This window comes from Zingiber officinale, chromosome 9B (genome assembly GCF_018446385.1).
Source record: "Zingiber officinale cultivar Zhangliang chromosome 9B, Zo_v1.1, whole genome shotgun sequence".
NCBI lineage: Eukaryota > Viridiplantae > Streptophyta > Magnoliopsida > Zingiberales > Zingiberaceae > Zingiber > Zingiber officinale.
Genome location: NC_056003.1, coordinates 47,977,106 through 48,000,123, shown reverse-complemented (window position 1 = coordinate 48,000,123; position 23,018 = coordinate 47,977,106). Strand labels below are relative to the sequence as shown.

General features: G+C 35.0%; 1 protein-coding gene across 1 annotated transcript in view; it reads right to left on the bottom strand.

Annotated features, from left to right (window-relative positions):
* Positions 1-485: 485 nt before the first annotated feature.
* The window catches only part of LOC122023796 (nuclear-pore anchor-like), a 45,852-nt gene continuing 23,319 nt past the window's right edge, over positions 486-23,018 (bottom strand). Inside the window, exons 21-49 of the mRNA XM_042582146.1 lie at positions 22,891-22,993; positions 21,630-21,764; positions 21,462-21,560; positions 19,928-19,969; positions 19,789-19,842; positions 17,236-17,415; positions 17,112-17,159; positions 12,063-12,113; positions 11,558-11,641; positions 11,409-11,483; positions 11,117-11,301; positions 10,926-11,028; positions 10,588-10,704; positions 8,406-8,498; positions 8,120-8,272; positions 7,998-8,051; positions 6,698-6,811; positions 6,505-6,582; positions 6,173-6,322; positions 6,024-6,095; positions 3,516-3,671; positions 3,383-3,436; positions 3,113-3,200; positions 2,978-3,042; positions 2,808-2,915; positions 2,657-2,716; positions 2,297-2,480; positions 847-2,216; positions 486-765 (exon numbers count right to left, since the gene is read on the bottom strand). Of these exons, the coding sequence (XP_042438080.1) occupies positions 697-765; positions 847-2,216; positions 2,297-2,480; positions 2,657-2,716; positions 2,808-2,915; positions 2,978-3,042; positions 3,113-3,200; positions 3,383-3,436; positions 3,516-3,671; positions 6,024-6,095; positions 6,173-6,322; positions 6,505-6,582; positions 6,698-6,811; positions 7,998-8,051; positions 8,120-8,272; positions 8,406-8,498; positions 10,588-10,704; positions 10,926-11,028; positions 11,117-11,301; positions 11,409-11,483; positions 11,558-11,641; positions 12,063-12,113; positions 17,112-17,159; positions 17,236-17,415; positions 19,789-19,842; positions 19,928-19,969; positions 21,462-21,560; positions 21,630-21,764; positions 22,891-22,993 (4,144 nt within the window). The 3' untranslated portion in view covers positions 486-696. The remainder of the gene's footprint in view (positions 766-846; positions 2,217-2,296; positions 2,481-2,656; positions 2,717-2,807; positions 2,916-2,977; positions 3,043-3,112; positions 3,201-3,382; positions 3,437-3,515; positions 3,672-6,023; positions 6,096-6,172; positions 6,323-6,504; positions 6,583-6,697; positions 6,812-7,997; positions 8,052-8,119; positions 8,273-8,405; positions 8,499-10,587; positions 10,705-10,925; positions 11,029-11,116; positions 11,302-11,408; positions 11,484-11,557; positions 11,642-12,062; positions 12,114-17,111; positions 17,160-17,235; positions 17,416-19,788; positions 19,843-19,927; positions 19,970-21,461; positions 21,561-21,629; positions 21,765-22,890; positions 22,994-23,018) is intronic.

Genomic DNA, 23,018 nt, shown 5'->3' with positions numbered 1-23,018 from the left:
TATCCAACTGCCAATCCTCTACTATTAAACACACCAGGGGGAATAAACTTGACTCACCGAACAGAAACTGACGGCAAATTTATCCCATCTTACGGTGAAGGCAGTGTCTACATGAAAACATGAGATAAAATGAGAAGTAATTGAACTTTTTTTTTTACATATCCAACACTTCTAATGAGTATAATCGATTGACATCCTCTACTATTAAACACACCAGAGGGAATAAACTTGACTCACCGAGTAGATACATCAACGGCAAATTTATCCCATCTCAACGGTTAAGGCTGTCTACATGAAAACATGAGATAAAATGAGAATTATTCAACTAATAAAAGGATAAACAATAAAAATCTCTCTAACTATGATGATATATGACCAGGTCTTGTTTAGTCTGTAGTTAAATCAAACTTCACCTGCACTTGAAGGCATGTAAAATAATAGTGATATACCGTCAAAACGCATCAAAATGTGAAATACTAGTACGATAGACAAACTCCATGAAAACTTCTAAAATGCTAGTAAGATACATCGCAAAAAATGAAGCATATACAAAAAAACGGCTCTTCGTGATTTGCATGAATTTTTCATCGGATTACTGGAGGGTCAATGTCTAGGGGGCAAAAAAAGTGAGTTTATACATGACTTTTGTACCACTACAGAGACATTCCAAAAGAATTCCAATTGATGTCGTACACCTCACTGTTCACCAAATCCCTGCCCACGACCACCTCGACCTCGTCTAGCACGCGGCATTGCTCGAGTGCCCTATTAAGAACAACATAGTAAATAAAAGAGTTTTTCTCCGTGAATAGATATATGGAGTCATGAGAAGAAAGGGAAACAAACCCTGTGGCCACCAGCAGCCCAGCCTCGGCCTCTACTAGCAGATGTTTGCGTGGCAATTCCAGCTTGTCGCAGTTGAGCATTCTCCTTGGCTCTCTGAGCTATGGATATGACACTTCCTACTCTTGACTCATCTGTGTCTGCAGTGCTACTAGCAATTTGCTGCTGTGCCACTGCAGAGACCAAAGTGGAACTAGGTGAACCCTCACGTGTAGCAGAAGATGACGCGAGAGTATTTTGTAAACTATCAGGAGCAAACTGATCTTCATTGTTGTGGCTTGGAACCTCATCTGTAGCTTCGCCACTGCCACTTTGATCAGGTTGCACGGTATCAATAGAGAATCCAGCTTCATCACCCAAACCAGCACCATCACTGGGAGTTGACTCACGCTGGCCTTCCCCTAATCTGCCACCCTCTTGCTGCTCTTCAGGTTCATCAGGAAGCTCCCCCTCTTCCCTGTCATCCTCATCTGTAGGGGGTGGCTGTGATATTTCTTTTGCACCCTCATTCTTTACGCTGTCATCCAATAACTCACATGCTTCTTTTGAATTGTCAAGAAAATCTTCTGGAGCCGTCTCCTCTTCACCTTGAATTTCATCTTTGTGAGTTGATTCATCCAAGGTGTTTTGCTGCTCCACTTGTTCTTCCCTAGCAAAAGAATCATCTTCCTCCATGGTATCGACAATCTCTTCGTTAGGCAATGCAGGAACCTGATCGGTTTCCATGTCCTCCAAAGGTGACTGTAAATCAGACACATTAGAAGAAGATGGCAACAAAGTTTCTGCTGGTTCATCTTCAGCAGATAACAAGATGGTTTTCTCATCAATAAGATCTTGAGAGACATCTTGCAGCATATCAGTGTCTTTTGACTTCTTTAGAGGTGGAGCAGCAGCAGCAGTATCAATTTCATCTTCTGTTGTTGAGATCGGGCGTTTGTGATTTGGCGGCACTGGCTGTGCCAATGAAATCAAATCTTGTACTGCATCAGAATCTTTTTTTGTTGGCAGGGGGACGGCATCAGCACCAACTTCATCTTTTGAGAAAACGTCATCTTTTTGCTCTGACATTGAGGGCAAACTTTTGCGGCTAGAAGATATGGAATGCCCCACCAAAATGTCACTAGAAGGTTCAGGTTCATGAGATGCACCAGCTTTGTCATCTTCTGTCGGTGCAGAACCTTCCATACCAGATGCACTGTTATCACCTTGAGGCACTTCAGGAGGCTCAAGACGTGGGCGGACTAACTTCCTCGCAGGTATCTTTCGAGTTGCTGCAGTTGTTGGTCTCCCAATGACAGGCCCTTTCTCCTTTTCCTCAGCAGATTTAACTGGAGAAGTCAAGGGCCTGGCCACCTGAACAGGAACTTGTCGCACTATACAAGCAAATATAACAGATCATGAGCAGGTCTTCGAGAGAGATAAAACAGAACCAACAGCTACTAGTAGAGAGTACCAGAAGGAAATACAGATGCCTCAGAAGCAGATGTCTCTGTAACTAGGACAGGAGGATTTCCCAGCCCATCGTCAGCCATGGAACCTGAAGCATTTTCGAGTTGAGTAGCAGCCTGAATGTACTGATCATATTGTTCGATCAATGTGGACTCGGAAGGGAGTTGTGAAGTAGCTACTGCACCAGACTGTAATTTGGATGCTCGATTCAGAAATTCAGGGCGTAATGTATGAATTCAAAATTCAGTAGATATATGATCTTTATGATCTAGGCAGAAAATGATATATCTTGTGAATAGAAAATGAGACAGCCATGGTTATCTAGTTGAATGCAGAATGGAAAAAACGCATGAAAATTGTGTACCTTCAACACCTCAACAGCAAGTTTGTGCCTTGAAAGTTCCTCAGTTAAGGACTTCTTTTCCTGCAATTCATCATAAAAAGTATTCAGAGATGAAATTGAATAAAAGGAATGAGGTTTTGGAAAATATTAAAAAACAATTGTGAGAAAGCACCTTACTAACTCTCTGAATAACTTCAAATATTTTCTTCTCTGTGTTCTGCCGTTTTTGTTTCTCTTTCTTGTTTTCCTCCCTCTCTCTTTCCAGTATTTTTTCTAACATCTGATTATTGAAAGTTAGAGAATATCAACATAAAATCCCAATTTTTACAACATAATACCAACCTGTATCCTTGTGTCCTTTTCTTTTGTAGCCTGTTCAATTGATGTTTCACCTGGGGTTTTCCGGGCTAACAAAAGTTTGAGCAAATTAGTATACCGAAGCAATCAAGCAAAATATTGGACATGTAGAATCAGTACCAGATTTAAACTCTTCTATCTCTTTTAGAAGTGTTTCTTTTTCCTGGTTCAGCTCCTCCTTCTCTTTTGTTATATTTTCATTTTTCTTCTGAAAAATAAAGATTTTACAACAGCATGACTAAATTAAAGAATAAAGATGCCATAGTCATTTTTCTTCTAACATCTGATTTTTCAATTTTTTTTTAGTCAATAACATTAAAAAAAAAACCATCACCAACAATCAAGATACAAATTACACAGTAGGTGAAGTTCAGGAAGAACTGTAACGACCTTCAAAGCAGTGATATATTTCTTTTGTCTTTCACTTTCCGTCTTGATAGTTCCCTGAAGTTTACATAATAACATAGGATCAGTATGCACCCAGATGCAGCCATGTAAGATGATGGGCACTAAATGAAATTACTTCGATTTGAACAGCATCATTAATTCTTCTCTCCTTTTCAGCTAAATCAAGCTCACTTTTCGCAAGGTTTTCTGTCAATTTGGATATAATTTCTTGCTTGTCTGAAACAAGTTTCTTTATCGGTTCAATCTCCATCTCAAATTTCTTCAGTAGCACCTAGATAAAAAAATAAAATAGAAGATAATACTGATGAGTTATAAACAATAAAATTCCGTGTGAACATATCTACACTTATCAAGATAGTCTGGATTAGAGATGACAATGTTACAAACAGGAAACATCAGGAGCCACCATTAAAAGGAAACTGCAGCCATAGAACAAAGGAAAAAAAAGTCAAGAAAACTGATCTAGGAGATCTCTAGTGATGCTTGCATACCATCACCGCCAAGTAGTAAGAAATGCTAAAATGATTGAAAACAATCGGCAACAACAAACCATGCTGAGTGTCTATATGGTTTGTACCAGATAAACATCAAATTTAATGACACTTAATACTACCCCAAAGTCTACACTCCATGTCAGATAAGTAAATACCACTATACCAGGTGTTATGGACTAGTATTTTGAACCATAAGCAGATCATCTGATATCATAAAGATGAGAAAAGAAATATCTGTTAGTGTAAGCCCTACGAGCCAATAAAAAGTTGATTGACTTAGGACATATTGTATCACATTTCATAAATAAAAGACAATGGTTATTATATTTACTTCAGATCTGTGCTAGATGAATAAGTATAATAATGTCCTTGGGTAATAAATTCTAGTCTATGATATATCAATTGGTTGAATTGATAATGGGAACTGTAAAAATATATATAGAACACTACTCTTAACTATTCCTACTCAAGCATTAATATACAAGGACAATATTAATGTGTTGAGACTAGCATGAAGGTCAATTGATGATTTAATCTCACAAGTCATGGATATAAGATATCAAGTTGACACATGAATATATATTAGAGAATATATACTGAATTGACCCACCATGAGAATATTTCATGGATCATTATATGAGTATTATAAATATTCTCATAGTAACTATTGGTATGGAAAGTTCTTAGACTTGAAATCACTACGGTTCTCTACATAAGGAGTTGTGTACTTTGGTATTAACAAACGTCACCTGAAACAAGGTGAACTATAAAATCGATCACTGAGTATACAATAAGTTATGTACAGGGATGTGAGTGATATAGATGGGATATATCCCTTCCATATGATAGAAGTGATATCTGTGGGCCTCTTGATTAAGTAGGACACAAGAATGTACGGTCATGCTCAAATTAGTCAATATGAGATATTGAACTTATTTGATTATGTCTACTTAGGAATCAAGAAACATAAAAATTGATAAGAGGATGACATGGTCTATGCCTCATCAATCAATCTAGATATCAAGAATAGAAGGACTGAGTTATAAAAGATAATAGACACGGCAGATTAGGTCGGATCTCGACATTCTGGTCACTTGGGTAGCAATGATGCATTGCTAGATGTCACTCATTACTTATATATCTAAAATGTCAATTTGGATACATTGCCATTGTTACGAGAGCGAGTCACACACAAAGAACATGCTGATTTGGAGATGGATTTATTTTAGTTTGACTAAAATATGATGGACCCTAAACCATAGGGTTATGTCTAATCTGAATTAGACTCAAATTGGATTGAGTCTAATCCGAATTAGACTCATTTAGATTAATGGGTCAGGCTCATTGGATTATTAGATTAATTGGTAATCCAACTCATTAAAAAAATTAATGGAGATTAATGAAGATTAACTCATCATTAATGGAAGATGACCATGAAACCCTTGGTATTCCTTGAATGAATATAAAAAGCCTTTTCAGTGAAATTTTCACATGAGACTTTTCAACTTCTTCCTCTTCTTCTTGCTCTTGGCCAAACATCCTTGTGTGGCTAGCACCACGAAAGTGGTTCTTCTCCAAATTTGAGTTCGTGCAACGAACGGGAAACGTGTTCGTGTGGATATTGTAGAAGCACGAACGTTCTGATTGTGCTGAGATCTGCATCCGAAACTGGAGGGATCCTTTTTCCATTGTGTTATGTATTTTTTTATGCATAAGATCCCTACAATATCAGCACATTCTTAATTTGATCACCTCCTGGTGGAAAATCTGTGCAGATTAGAATCTTATAAAAAAAGACCAGTCATCAAAGCATTAAAGTCTTAACTTGAATGAAGCATTCGTAGCCATTGAGTAGCTATTGGCCATCTCATTTACTCTTCTACTCATATTGTGGGTGCTATTTCCTTTATCATGGATGTGCAATAGATTGACTACAAAATAAATGTGAAGTGCGGAAAATGCAAACATCATGTCAAATGGCCATGCATTCGCACCACCATCTTTTACTCCAAAGTTCCTTTTTAAAAAGTATGCATATACAAACATGAACTGAGATATAAAGGCCTTAGAATCTCATCAACAGATAATTGTTAAATTACTGTATGCAAATGTAGATAAGATGAACTCGCCTTTGTTTGCTCAACTTCACTTTTCATCTTCTTATACTCCTCAGGATCAATATTTTTAGAATAATCAACCAACTGCAGCATGAAGAGAGAATAATTTAGAACATATTTTACTTGTTTGCTCATAGCTGATGGCTACGGAAATAGAGAACCTCAGCAATTCTATTATTTAGGTGGTTTATCTCAATTCTCAGTATGTTAACATCATTCTGGGAATATTCATACTGCAACTGCTTCTCTCTTAGAAGGTTTTCAAATGTTTCAGCATCTACTCTGGCTTTTTGAGCTTCATCACGATATCTCTGTACAAAATAGAATAATGATTATCTTTTAAGTTAAATATTTTTAACTACCAGAATTGCATTTTTTTTTTGAATAATCATGAATCTAAGGATTAGATGCTGAAAACAATAGAGGTTTGAAATAAAGAAATCATATGCAGAATGCAAGCATATAATTAATGGTAACAAAAGGTTTTTTGAACCTGGCATTCCTCAAAATTATGCTTATTCTCCTCGCGAAGTTGCACATTACTTTCACGAAGCAAATTTATTTCTCTTATCTGCATGGAGTTAATAATACCAGTGAAACTGAGATTGAACACTGAGTAACCAATGTTGTCGATGCATACACAAACAAAATAAGGGAACAAAAAATTTAAAGTCTAAAATTGTCACCTGAATCTGCAGAGCCTTAAATTCTTCATCATTAAACATAAGTGCTCTATTATTCTCACGTCTAGAGTGGAGAAGCTCTTTAGCTGCCTCAGAAGCCTTAAGAGCAGAATCAAGCTAAAAGGCAAATAATATTAAATTGATGCTTATGAAGAGCAAAAAAGAAAAACTATATGTACATGCTTAGTAGTATGCTTGTAATGGCTGATAAAGGACCTAATTTAGAAGTATCCTACAGGTTGATGACATAAAAAATCATCTGTCTCAGAGTAGTTATTTGTTAAATGATAAAGTGAATGCTATCAAGTCTCGACAGAGGATTTCCTATTGGAAACTACAACTAGTGGCATGTAAAATCTTCATCAGTACCTCCTTGTAGAATAATAGAATCAAAATATGCAAACCTCTCATGGGAACTGCATGTTTTTCCGTCAAACTATTCAATCCATTCTATTTAAATCTTTTAATTCCTAAAGTGTTTCCCCGCAAATAAAATTGTTTTCTATAGTTTAATCTAATTACATTCTCATCAATTATCTACAAATAGCATACACGAAGGACTATCTTCAATTGACGAGTTCATTTAGTACACGTATAAAAGTAACTTAGAGCATGTTTCCTAGTAGAAGGAAACTGTGTAAGGGACCCACCTTTTCCCTTGTTTCCTTGGGAATAAATGAAAGGGAGAGAAGAAAACAATAGGAAATATTTTCCTAGTTTTTACTCAAATTATTTTCACCCATATGGAGCAGAAAGTGCAAATTTCATACAAGCATAGGAACATAGAATAGAACTTTGGAATAAGTCTATAAATTGTCCTCACAGGATGTCCAATTAGCTAGAGGGTGACAACTTTGCTACAATGGGAGCAAGGGGTCAATTCCCAACGGACACATGCCCTCGGGAAAAATAAACCCCTCTCACCCTTTAGCCACTTGGTGGTCGGCTATAAGTTGACCCAGTGATTTACCGGGACAGGCTGTGAGAGGCGCCTAGGTGAGTGTAATCACCTTTTTACTACAATGAAATAAGCCTATACTTGAAGGAAAACCATGTTATACTGCTAATAGTTTTCACACTAATAAATACAATATCATAAATTTCTTTCATCACATCAATATAGTTACTGGACATTCTACTCTTTCAAAGAATGTTTGGTGGATCTACACAAACATGAAAAAAATGTTCCATCTTCAATAGATATTAGAAACTGCATTATATTTCAAGAAATTCATCTTTGGAAGAAAACTGCAATAAGAAAACATTACTTGAAGGTTGAGCCAAACTACAAAAGGTAACTTACTTGAGCTTGAAGTCGTGACTTTTCCTGCTTTAACAAAGTTATCTCTGTCTCTGCCTGCATATTTCTGTCAGTAATGGCAAGCACAAAATGTTACCAGGCACGTTTTAGAAAAATCCACTCACTATTTCTTTTGAGCGGCGAAGATAGGTGATAACATTATGCAAGTCACTCTCAGCTTTCAAATCCACAGATTGGGAGGAAAATCCAGCAGAATTGCGCTCTTTTTCAGCAAATCTGATGTGGAGAGACTCCAGCTGACTATGCAATATTTTATTCTAAAACACAGGAGAGTAACCACATTAAAACCAACAGAAATTTACTATAAGATGAAGGCTTGCCAAGCCAAAAATCAGTTGCAATTCTTTTTTTATTTTTTCTACAAAAAGTATCTTAATAACAAAAACATACTTGTTCATTCAATTCATTGTATTTTTTTTCAGCTTCATCCTTCATAGCATTTAATGTTGTCTTATCATTTTCCCAAGATGACTTTAGGATCTCCTGAAAACACAAAAAGGGATGACATATGTAAGACTAAGTGGGCAACCAGTAAAGTATTAACACATGAACAAGTACACTAGATTTTCTTGCATTTGACTAATTGGATTTATCAAGAAAATCATCAGATTCCTCTAGTTGTCATGATGAAATTGCATGTCTGATAAGGAAGGAATGAAAAAAAGCATATGCAATGAATATCGATCATATTGCGACCCATCAGAAAGCTTGTCTGAATACATATACTGCTTATTTAAATCATAGCTCTTCAAAATTGGCTGGTCATGATTCAACTCGTCCAAGTGAAACTAGGATTGGCCAGGCCAAACAATATTTCAACTGACATGGGATAGCCATTCAAACTCCACGAGGCTTGTAGGAAAAGCAAATCACCAACGATCTTTAACAGCTAACAAGGATTCTGCTGCAACATCCCATGTAAAGAAGCACCTCTTTTGTTCTAACCAGTGTTCTAAAAATTGGCCTAAGCGGCCGCCTAGGCGCCAGGCCAACCTAGGCGGGATTATAGCCTAGGCACCTTAGGTGCCGACTAATCGATCGAATCGTCTAGGCACTATAGAAATAGTGTAGATTTTCATGATTTTTTTTAGTTTGGGCTTTTAAATTTAAAGCTCAATTAAAAAAAAAAAAAGACAGCCCGGTGCCCGAAACTCCCGCCATACGAAGTCCCGGGGAAGGATCCATTGTACGCAGCCTTACCCTGCTTTTTGCAAGAGATTATTTTCAGGATTCGAATCCGTGACCTTTTGGTCACATGACAACAACTTTATCGTTGTGTCAAGGCTCCCCTTCATTAATTTAAAGCTCAATTAACTTTTTTTATTGGGCTTAAGTTTAATAAGCCCTAAACTTTGGCCAAACAAGAAAATCAATTTGTTAGTTTACCCTAGCGGCTAGCACCAAACTTCATTTTCATTGTACTGAGTAAACCAAACTAGAGAAATCAGAACGAATGAAGTCCACATTTTGGAGAAATCAAAAAGTCAAAAGGCCGGAGAAGTTGATTTGAAGAAATTATCTGATCTTTCCTGAGCGACTTGGAAGAGATTGAATTGAAGGTTGGTCAAAATCTCATCCTTTGGAAATGTGATTTCATCAGACAACCCTGAAGAAGCTCTAGAGTGTGAGAACTTCACGAGAATGATTTTGCATCCGAAGAAGAAGAGAAGGATCACAATGATATTGAGTTTGTACCCGATGAATAATAAGTTGTTGAAAATTATGGAGAAGTAGAATAAATTTATGATATTTTATTAATTTTGAACCCATTTTAAATTTTATGTTATTGTATTGGAGTTATAGAATGTGATTTATTATGTAATTCATGTTGATACCATAGAATCCACCTAGCGGGTCCCCGTCTAAGTGGCCTAGGCGCTAGGCACCGCCGGACTAGTGCCTAGCGAATTTTAGAACCTTGCTTCTAACTATCAAATCATTCTAGCTAGTTCATCATTTGGTAGCTAAGTGAATCTCAACAAGCACTAGAGAACATAGTCCATAATATTCATCATATCCATATGTTCATGCTTCCTTTACATACACGCAGTCTGCTATTGTAAACATTGAGTTGATCCAAATTCAACAACTTTAGGCAAGTCAGTTAAACTAACAGAGAAATTGGCAGACATGTGATGGGCCCACCATAAGCTCTCATCTATGACTTTATACTGGATCCACTACATGAAGTTCAAGTTTGTAACACTGATGTAAAAAATACATCAGGATATCAAGAGACAATAAATATGTACAGTTCAAACATAAACTGGCAAAATTTCAATATTTTTCCTCGTGCTTTCCTAAGAAATTCCACCTACATTCAGTACACGCCCACATGGTTAATTAGTATCAACCTAAATTTTTTAAAAATCTAATGAGCTGAAAAGAACATATGAATCTAACACAAACCAAGCAAAACTGTTCTCTTTGGCATACAAAGAGGATGAAGAATGTAGAAAACTATAAAAGATATGACCTGCAGATAAAAAAAATATGAAAACAAACAAGTTTTTGAAATATTAAAAGTAATGAAATAAAATCAATGTCAAATATTGGAGAGCAAAATGTATACATTTTCACTTTTCTGCATATCTGAAACCTCTTTCAATTTTGCGATTTCACATTGCATCAAAGACAACTCATTAGATGTTTTAGTCAACTCCTGAATTGTCTCAGATTGAAGAATAACCTGTAATCATCACAAAAAAACAAGTGAGAAACAAAACCTACGGCTTATAGCGAGGGGGAAAAGGAAAATGGCAGCAGTTGTAAGTAAAACTTTTGAAATTCAAAAGAACTAACAAAGTTTAACTGAATATTTTTTAGAACAATTCAAGATAGAACTAAAAGAAAATCAGAGAAAAATGAAATAAATAAAAAATTAGCTGATTCTCATAGTTGTCCTTTTACCTGTCTTTCATAGTTGTGCTGAGTGGTTCGCCAGCGTTCATGTTCCCTGTCTAGATCTCCTTTTAAAGAAGATAGTTGTGTTTCCAGTGCATCTATTTGAGTCCTAGAAAGATATTGGATAAACAATATGAGCATTTATGGAAAATGGATAAGAACTATATACAATGAAGTAGGCAAAAATGACAGCATACACTTTTTGAGCAATTTCCATCCTAAGATCAGAAGTTTCAGCAAAAAGAGCTGAGATTTCCCTATCTTTCACTTCAGTAAGAGAGAGAATCTCTTCACACTTCAATACATATTTTTTCTCAAGCTCAGATACCTTATCCTTGAGAGAGAAAACTTCATCATCTAATGCCTTTTTCACACTTTCTGCCTATAGCCATCAAACCAAAGTAGAAAACTCTTAATGTTACTTAATCTCATAACATAATTTCAAAGATCAGGGTTCTTGTCAATCGGCTTAAAAAAACACTAAACCACCTCTATTTTGTATGTCTCATATGCAGATTCAATTTGCTTCAAAGCGATTTCGTTCGTGTGCGCTATTTCTTTGTACTGTTCACAAAGACAAGCACAAGAATTTGAAGATTAAGAGAAACTACCATGATAATGAATACTGTGCCAAGTACCTGAATCATATAATCCTTGTTTGCACGTGCCTCCTCCCTCAATCTTTCTAATTCCTCTCTGACTCTCCTAATGTCTCCAGTATCCTATTAGAATCATCAAAAGAAATAGCATTGACATAAGTAATTGGTAGCCCAAAAGTTCTATGCATTAACATAGCTCGGGAGCGACAAATATGTTTAGCAAACAGCTGAATTTCAGGTAATAAAAATAATATACTGTTTGTATCAACTTGCAAACACTAAGAATCCTGTGTTAACATAAAACATGGAAGAATGCCAACTTGAAAATACACACCAGATTCTATGAAACTGTCAAAGAATTACAAAGGGGAAACAAAACAAGAATTCAAACAAAGTTGCAGAACTCTATCATGAGAACCAATTTATCACAATACTAGTCAACAAAGTTTTAAAAAAATCGAGTAAAGTAATCATCTGTAGTAGCAAAAAATAAACAACAAAAAAAAGGATTTGCAGAGGTAAACAACCAACAAGCAACACATACCTCGTTTGGAGAAAACACTCGATGCTCATATATGTTATCCCCCTTGCCAAGCTGTAGAATTGCATGTATGACATAAATAGCACATATATATTTCAAAGTAAAAAAAAATCAGAAAAATATAGAAATAATTAAAACTATCTGATGCAAGTTACGAACTTATTCATATGCAATACAATACAACAACCAAGCATTATCCCTGGGGTCGACTATATGGATCCTTTAACGCTATTGAGCTCTATCTTCTATTATATCATCATCTATACTTAAATAAATTTTATCTTATTTTATTGTTGCTAACCAAGTCAATTTTATTACAAATTTATTCATCTTATAAATTTTAAAATTGTAGACGATTTAAATAAACATCCTATTTTAAGTGTCAAAAAGTTTTCTATCTTTTGATTTGGTTTGAATCAAGATTTAAAATTTCAATCCGTGCCGAGATTTCAATCTCAGACTGGAATGATACGATTTCGGTATTGTATCGTGCCGTACCGATACAGTTTCGGTATTTTTTTATTTATATATAGTAATTATAAGATAAATACATTTATGATGTATATAAAATAAGTTGTATATTGAATTTGTATAAGTTCTCAATTATTGAATATTTAATATTGTTAAAAAAATAATTAAATATATTTTTTAAATAAAATTGATTTATCAATAACTTAAATTAAAATTAATCTATGTATAATAAGTATATAAATTAATACAAAAATATATAATAATTATATAAATTAACTATTTATTCATTTAATTAATTATTAATTAAATAATATATATTTTAAATAATAAAAAATATAAAACAATAAAAAATTATCAGGATATAAATCTAATTTATTAGAATTTTTTTAAAAAATGGATTTTTAAAAAAAAATAGAATTTTTAAAGACTTTTTTAAATTTTTTAAAAAAAATTAAATGAAATTTAAAATAATAAAAAATATTAGAATATCAGAATTATTAAATTTTAAAATAATAATTAATAAAATCTATTTTAATTTTAAATATATTTTTTATATATTTTATTAGGATAATTTAATTAAGATTTATAAAAGTCTGTTTGAAATATCATGCATACCTTAGGAATTGTTTAAATTAATTAAATAGAAATTTAAATTTTGAAAAAAAACGTCGTTGCCCTGCCTAAACGCGCCACTGCCTGCCTGCATTGGATCGGGGGACGCATCCGACGATGTCGGAGGCATCCCGACACGCCGAAGGCGTCGCAAGAGGCGTCCCGCGACGCCTTCGGCACCACTGGAGGCGTCCCGATGCTTCCAGCGCCGTCGGAGGCGTCCCGTGACTTCTCCGACGCCACCTGCGACGCATCGAGACAGGGACACCTCCAATACCGGTTTCACCCGTCAGGCAGAACAGTAAAAACCGTCCATGCCAGGCAACACAGAATGACATTTTAATCTATGGTTTGAATATCTTTTAATTTAGAAAGACATTAATAATTTGGATTGGTTTTTTAGTTCGATAGGATTTTATATATCCACTTTCTAATAAATTTATTTGTTAAGTAATTAAAGTTTTCGTAGATAAGTGAACATATATTATCCTATTTGTTTAATTTTATTTTCAATGTTAGGTGGGTTTGAAACTTCAAAGAGACCTAAACCCCCTCTTTATAATTTATCTTAGAATAAATAATATTTTAATTGATATATTTATAGTTGTGAAAATATGGTGTTCCATGTTCATCTTTCTGCAATCTATAGTACTGCATAGATTGGTATTGAAGCTATAACCTAATGGTTCAATTAGATACTTGTTCTACTATGCATTACAATTCTTCAGCATCTAATCTACTCCCAACCACCATCAAACCATTTCTATTGATTGAGATGGAGAAGAACGTCAGATGTTCTTTGTGATAGTAAAGTACTTCTAAAACTTAAAGAGAAGTTCTACAAAATGACCGTTAAACATGATATGTTATATGGAGTTGAATATGTTGAAAATATGAAGCTAGCACACAAGCAAAAGACGAGCGACATAAAGATGGAGATGTTAAGATGGGCATGCAGATATACAAGAATAGATAGAATAAGAATGAGAACATTAAAGAAAAAATAGGAGTTGCACATTATGAGAAAAAACTCCGAGAGACGCATTTAAGATGATATAAACATGTACTTAGCATACTAATAAATGCACTAGTTAGGTGATGTAAAACTATGTAAATATACACATTAATCGAGGAATAGTAAGACTAAAGAAAACTTAATTAGCAATAATAAAATACGATAACATGCATTTAAATACAAAGGATGATATAGTAGGGGACCGTGCCCAATGGCATAGGAAGATCCATATAGTTAGTGAGGTAAGATAAAGGCTTTGTTGTTGTTTATCCTCTTGTATAATAAATTTTGGCTCCACCCACCAACGTACCAATGCCCATATTTGAACAATAATCCGGCAAAATAGATGACCATGACTGCACTTGCTCCCTCCTATTGCCAAGCTAACAAATACCAACAAAGGCACATGCGACGCCTTGTTCCAACTATGGCATGCCTTCTCCACCTATCGCACCTCTTCAATGACTCATCATTGTTGGTACTCACCCACCACTGCCACTATTCCTGCCGCTCACCCACCTCACCACTTATTTCTTTGCTTGAGAAGAAGTCAAGCTTAAAGAGAGCTATCGAACATCGCTTACTATCCACACAATCGCCTCATCTCCAAACAAAGCCACCCTCATGTTTTCTCTTTGCAATCTTCATCCTACTACTTCCAACCATGTTTGCATTCCGCCTTCACCAACCCACAACAACACCCAAATGCACAAGCCATACAATCCTATTGAAGAAGAAGAACAAGAATAAAGTGTTGCAAACCACGATAAAGCTGACCACTACGTGAGACAACAAGAGAAGAGAGAAAAAAAGTGATAAGAGACATCAGAGTCAAAAGTTGCAAGCTCTACATGAGTTTCAATCTAAGAATTCCTATAGCAACAAGATAAGAGAATTTACTTGCAACAACTAAATTAAAAAATTTTGATCGACCCTTAGCAGTTTATGATCGGACAAAACTTGTCTGTATCATCTCAATGTAAACACACCTCTTTGAATATCCTTTGTTTATTTAGTTGTAAGTTTGAATTATTTGCATTTAATTAATTTTTATAATAAATTTTTAATATTACTCTTCATTAGAAAATCAACTAAAAATATTATCATGTCCCTAATTTAAGAGCACACTAAAAATAAAAGTAATAGGCTTAGCAAGATGTAATAAGATAAATTAAAATTATACCTGACACAAATATTAATTATTATAAAGTACCAAATGATATTGGTAAATTATCAACTTCTATTCATGAATTCAAATTATCTAAGGAGGTGCTTGGTTGGATGGTATGGGAATGAGGAATGAGAAAGGAATGGAATATTACTGCTTGGTTTGGGTAATTAGTGGTGGGTCCCATGGATTCATTCCCCCAAACATGGGAATGGGCCATTACATAGCCGTTATTCCCATTCCCTTCCGGGAACCAAGCGCCCCTTAATTTCTACTAGTTTAATTACATGGTGAAGAAATTTGATTTTAATGTTTGTTTATTCAAGTTATCAACTTGTTTAAGCCCTAGTTTAATTTCCAAATGGGAGAATACACTGATTTGCTAATAAAATTTCATAATTTTTCTTTGTTATTAACTATCACATAGGTTGGCTTTGCTTTTTGCAGATTCATCACAACATTACCACTTTTACTCCTTGCTATTGTGAGCATAGGCATGGTCATTGCCTGATGACAAGCTCAGATGTTTCCTTGTTCATTTGAAAGGGTAACCAAAAGGAAGAAAACAAAGTCAAAGCCCAAAAGAAAAAATAAACTAAAAATACTTTTACCCCTGGCTTAGAAGATGCTATTATTGTTGTTTACACATTGGAATGGGAAACCTAATAAAAAATGATCACAACTCCTCTGGAGTCAATTTCTTAATTTGGTAGGAATGTCTTTAATTTGGAAAGAATTTTAGGAACTTAAATTATTTTTCGAGTTTGGTAGGATTTTATATATTCAAATTATAGTCTATCTATTTCCTAAGTTCTTCAAGTCCTTTTAAGCAAGTGAATATTTGCTACCCTATTGTTTTTTCCCAGCATTAGATGGATTTGAGCCTTTAAAAAGACTTCCACTCACCTTTGTAATTTATTTTTGAATCAATGAGATTTTTTATAAATTTATCAATGTGAAAGTATAGTGCTTTGGTAGTTTGGTTCATATCTTTCCTCATACTAGCGCTATATCATTGTCATTTATGCAAAATCCAAAAAAAAAAAAAGACAGTCCGGTGCACGAAGCTCATGCTATGCGGGGTCCCAGGAAAGGATCCATTGTAAGCAGCCTTACCCTACTTTTTGCAAGAGGCTAACTCGTGACCTTTTGGTCATAAAGCAACAACTTTACGGTTGCGCCAAGGCGCCCCATCATTGTCATTTATGCAAAATCCTCAAAAAATTGGTTAATTTGATCAGGTATTTCAGTTCAGTGCAATTATGACTAAAGAACGGCACTGCTATATGTAGACCAGTGAACCAAGTCACAAGTTTGTTCAGGCAGGCAATCTATAGTGTGGGCATAACAACAGGGTTATGCTATGGCCTGGTTGAACATGTTAATCTGAAACACTTACTGAAGGAGGTTTTGCTACAGCTTTTAGCTTTACTCCAAATCAAGATAAACTGAATTTTGTCCCCATTTAAGTTTTCCCCATGTTTAGAGTATTTTTACAGCAATAATCATCCAAACATTTATCAGTTAGATGTTGACACTTGGCAAAGTCCCACATTAAGTAGTAGGTTTTGAATTTATGGTTAACTAATCCATTTATTTGATTAAAAAAACAATAGTACAGTCACCCACAAATGATAATGTCAGACTTTTAGCTTTTGCATACGAAATGTGTATCAGATCATCATCTCTAAAATCGAAATGCAAATGATAAAATAATATAGCTGAAGCTCCTGCCTGTGACCAGGCAAGTTTGACTTGCTGCTAAATAGGACACAAAGACGCGTACCTTTTCTTCAGCAGTCTTCATCCTTAATTCAAACTCAGAGCATCGAGCCTATGATGGCATGAAAATTCATTTAGGCAGTGGAGCCAAAAAAAGGAAAAATATCTAGACTATTTAAAATGAAAACCTCAGCTACTGCAGCTCTAGATTCAGCAGAAGCAACAGCCCCCCAAGCATCAGCTAATTCTTTCTTCATTTCTTGAAATTGTTTTATTGAAGTCTCCAGTATATTTTCCTTGTCATTTGTTAATACACGAAGACGATCCCGTTCTTCTTGAAGTTCGCCCTTAGCTTCTGCCCACTCTCTCTGACCAGATGAAATTTGATGTCAAGATAAGAATAACTACTATACAAGGCACAACAAAAAACATTAAATCCAAAATTCAATGCTAAGGAAAATGTCTAAGCAAGAAAATGTGCAGGCTGTAGACATAATTAAGTTGATTGGCAAAAATAAGCCACATACCAAAGGTATCTTTAGTTGGCAATTATAGAGTCAACTAGTCATCTAGCTGAATCAGAAGATCAAAATCTCAAACTAACATGGTCATGCAACACAGCGTATCCAATTTTCACTAGCAAAATAGAAAGGATTAAATTTTTAATTAGAGCAATGGTTTTGAAACCAACCCAGAACAGTACTGTCTTGTTGAGGAAAAAAGTCAACACTAACCATGGTTCGGATCATCCTGACCAAATATTATGTCTAAATGTCTAATTGAACGGATTTGGACTAAATATGGACCTAACTGACTTCAATTAATGCCTAAATGTAACACTGAATTATTATTGTGTGATGTATGGCATAATTTGGGTTTGATTTTTGTTGAATCCAAATTAAGCATACAAGCAAAATGAATTAGGCTGTTATATAATCGACTCAATTAGAGATTATAACTGCTCATCACTAACTGCTTCCACTATCATTGAAAGTCTCATGCAAAGACTCAGGGGGCGTTTGGTATGAGCATGGAAATGAGAATCGGAATGGGAATTATTGTGGAATGGGAATGGATATGAGCATGGATATCACTCTTAAAAGCAATGTTTGGTTAGTTGCATACTTTCTATCGGAATAAATCAATATTCCCTTTTTTACCCTTAAAGGAAAATAAGAGAAAAAAAATTAGATGTGAGAGAAAACTATGATGAAAGAGAATGATGAGAGAGAAAGTATGATGAGAGAGGAAATGTGATGAGAAAGAATGAAGAGAGAGAAAGTGTGATGAGAGAAAATGAGAAAAGAGAGTGTGATAGAAGAGAGCATGATGAGAGATAAAATATGATGTGAGAGAAATTATGATGGGAGAGGATAAAGAGATAGAAAATGTAATGAGAAAAAATGAGGGGAGAGAGAGTGTGTGATGAGAGAGATTGAGGTGAGAGAAAGTATGATGAGAGAGAAAGTGTGCTGAGAAAAAAAGAGAACAGTGAGTGTGATGGGAGAGATGATGAGAGAGAAAGTATGATGAGAGAGAAAGTGTGTTGAGGAAAAAAAGGAGGGAGTGTGATAAGAGAGATTGAGGAGAGAGAAAGTGTAATGAGAGCGAAAGTGTGATGAGAAAAAAAAAAAAAAAAGAGTGTGATGGGAGAGATTGAGGAGAGAGAAAGTATGATGAGAGAGAAAGTATGATGAAAAAAAGAAGGAAGAGAGTGTGATGGAAGAGATTGAGGAGAAAGAAAGTATGATGAGAGAGAAAGTGTAATGAGAAAAAAGAGGAAAGGGAGTGTGATAGGAGAGAGAAAGTGTGTGATAAAATGATGAGAGAGAAAATATGATGAGAGAGAACAAGGAGAGAGAAGTGATATGAAGAAAAAATAAATAAATAAATTTTGATATTTGATATTAAGGGAGAAAATTTTAATTTTAGATCAAGGATATTTTTGGAATAAGAGAATATTTTGATTGATGAAAATAGGGTAATGGCTCATTGAAGGGGAGGTACATGGGAATGAGTTATTACCCAATTTCAAGGATTCATTCCCTTATTCCTATTCCTATTCCTATAATCCAAACATTAACAATGGCAATCAATGATTCTCATTCCCATTCCCCACTCCTATTCCTCTAAACCAAACGCCCCCTCAACATTTGTCTAGCATTAGGCTTGTCATGCATCCTCATACAAGATTCATAGCATGTATTTGCCATCGATCTATCGCTATTACCACATGGATGAAAGCATATATCATGTGGAATAATCTATTTTCTATAGGGTAGTGAAATGTAAAAAAAATGAAAAGACCTTCAAAAGAGACACTTCAGTGGGAAAAAGTTCCAACACATAAGTATTAAGAACTCTTTTCATTCTAAGATAATTACCACCAATGAGCTTTGAACAACAAATGAGATGTTGCATTCAAAAAATAAGATGACATACGCTATCATAAATGAGATTGGCATGTTGTGACATCTTGAATCCAAACAATTTTACAACTGAGGTAAAGTATAGCAAAACTTTGAAATATACACTCATGATAGTTTTTGGGGCATATCAAAATTAAGTTGGCATTTACAGAAAGCACAACCCACCTTCCATGCAACAACTTAAATATATATATAGAGGGAGAGAGGAAACAAAAGGGAAAATAATAGACAAAGAAACATATTATATGACTAGTAATGTTAGCAGGAGTTACCAAATTAAGTGATAAGCTAAGAGAATGCAATTCACCATACCTCTACCCGTTTTGAGTATTCCTCCAGCTTTTTCATTCCAATGGCTCTTGAATTCTGCATTATAAGAAAATGGTTACCATATGTAACAATGTGAAGTCCTAAAAAACAAGGTCAAAGAGACAGCTCAAGGGACTTATACCTCCCGAACCTCTTCTGAACTTTGAATTGTGTCAAGGCTAGCCTGCATTAAAAAAATAATATATCAGAGTTCACAGAATAAACTGCCGCGTATCAAACTTGTGTCACAATAGTTCGAGTAAAATCTCCCATGAAAAAAAAGGCAGGCACAAAAGGAAATGCCCAGCTGAGAAAGCCAGGCAAAACAACAATCATACCAGTCCTATACAGGGGATTATTAATCATTTTTGCACTTGCTGTTTTATTTGCCAAATATTTCTTCAATTGAGAGAGAGACTAGTAGGAATTCTCTTATCCCATTCATAAAGATACCATCCTCATAATTATCCATGGCTGATTTTGTCTATAACTTGACCATTTAAAAAAATGTGGAGGAAAGTCGGAGAAATAGCTGATACTACTGGAAGGATTCATCTTAGCTTTATTGATACTATTGAAGGGTGTTGCTCCCAGTTTCCGTTTGATCCCTGCTAAAGAAAATCTGTGTGTGTGTGTGTGCGCGTGCGGGTCATGTCAGGTATGATATGCTAGATATACAACTCCATTTCGATAGTTATTTTTCATTTCAGCTGGAAAACGTAATCAGATGTTTTGGATACTATGTGATCAAGAAATAGTGATATGCTAGATATACAATTCCATTTCGATAGTTATTTTTCATTTCAACTGGAAAACACAATCAGATGTTTTGGATACTATGTGATCAAGAAATACTGATATGCTAGATATAAAATTCCATTTCGATAGTTATTTTTCATTTCAGCTGGAAAACACAATCAGATGTTTTGGATACTATGTGATCAAGAAATAGTAACTCATATTACAAAAGAATATTTTGTGCGATGATCCATTACTATAAACGGATGGCTTTGAGATTTTTTATGGGCCCAAGCATATCAGGTAATTTAGTTTTTGTGGTTCTTCATTGTCTGCATATGGTCTTTTTTCCTTGGGTGTTCATTTTGTATGGGATTTCAGTTTAATGTTTCTATTCAGAGGTCATGGTTATTAGCGAGAATTCATTGAATTCATTGTTTGGTCTCATAATAGATTTAATGTTGCTCCTACTACTCAGCCAAGAGCTTTGAGCATTATATAAGGATGTGCTATAGGAGTATCCCATGTGGGTGTAATTGCCACGTGGGCATTATTCTTAGCAAGAATTATTGTAGTAGGATAATGGCTAAAAGGATTTGAAATGCATTATGGTATTAAGATGTCCAAGGTTTAGCCAAGGCTTAGCTCAGGACCCCACTACAAGTCGTATTTGGTTTGTATTGCTACCGCACATGACTTTGAGTCATGATGATATTACCGAGGAACCTTTTTGCTTCTCACTTTAGACAGTTAGCAATAATCTTTATGTGGACGTCTGGAGAAATTTTGAGTCATGGATACAAGACCCTTTACACGTAAGACCCATTGCTCATGCAATTTCGGAATCAGAAGCTTTTACTTGAGGAGGTGCTACAAGTCCAGTGAGCATACATATTCTGATGAAAGGCTAGTAATTGTGATTAGAGAATAGAAGTCACCTGAAGACGATGCACTCTCTCTGATAAATTGCGAATTTCATCTAATGCTCTCTTCTCTGAGTTACTAATTATCTCTTTTTCATGCTTCAGAATGGACACCTGAGAGAAAGGTACACTGAATTAATGCAATCAAACCTAAACAAATAAATCAAAAGCAACCAATCCAACCTCCATGGATAGTTTTCTTGCATTCTCCTCAGCTTCTTGTACAGAATTAGAAGATTCTCGAAGCCTCTTTTGGAAATCAACCACTAGCTGAGTTAATTCCAAATTTCTAGTTGAGCCAACATTAGCCTCATTTCTCTGCATAGATTTGGCAGTCAAATCGATTAGAAATATATGAATGGAGCAAAGTATAGAAACAACTTCCAAAACCAAAATGATATAAAGGAAAAAGAGAGATGTGAGCAAAAACAACACACAAAAAAGATGGTAACTCCTATTTAGTACAATCGAATATATCACCAAACTAGTTCATAAATCTATAGTATATCCTAACTTCATATTAATCTAAATACTGGAAGATATTTTCCCTTAGACAAGTAATTTCATTCATATGATTCATATGTAATATAATAAAACATTTTCAAGAAGTTATATGTAAAACTTCAATCTAAGTTCCAAGTCAAGAAGAAAAAGGTTGAGGATTGAGTTAGACCTAGATAACCAGTGTTAAGATTATCTAAACCTATAGCTCACCCAAAATAGTTGGGATAAACATGGCTCAATGATGATGATGGTGTCAACAAGAAATTGCATTTCTTCAAATGGCTACTCTGTTCACCTTCTCGTTGTAAATACATAAACAGCATGGTGCAATCTCACCAAGAAATGGAGCTTTGTGTTTTAGCAAGCATGTTAAACCTTAATTGGGAGAGAGATTTTGACACCCAAATTGTCTCACAAGCAGGCATGTAACTCTTAGGCTAATGAAGTGCCTTCATAAGATTAGATGAGTGAACTATTATTAATTTAGACTTGAGGATTTTGGACCATTTGTTGGGCCAAACATGTTAATGGACTAATTTTTACTGCATGCCAAGTCAATACATTAGTGCTTTCCACTTGGGTACACAATGGAAGTCAACGCCTTGAGTTTGAAAGACCTAACATGATCGAGCGGATTCTAAAAAATTACCAGTTTCACTGTAATTACAGTCAGAAAATGACACAGAAGATTGGTATGGTAGAGAATGACAATTTCCCATTCTTTGCAAATGTTGCAAGTATGTGGCTGAGAACAGTGCAAACCACAATGAGTTGAACATATGTAGAGAAGTTACGTAATCAATGATTTAGCATTTATTAGCATTAGAGACAACACTAAATTGAAGTAGGCCATAGGAGGTCAATGTGAATGTGTGACAAGGAATACAATGAGTGGTTCATGAAACAAATATTTACGACACTGGTTTTAAGAAAAAGATACCTGGCGTTCAATTTCTTTTTTCAAATCATCAAGCTGATCTTTAGCAAAGATAGCTTCCAGGGTCATCTTATCGCGTTCTGATCGCAATAGTGCAACTTCACTCCTTTATGGAAGAAGGAAAACAAGCA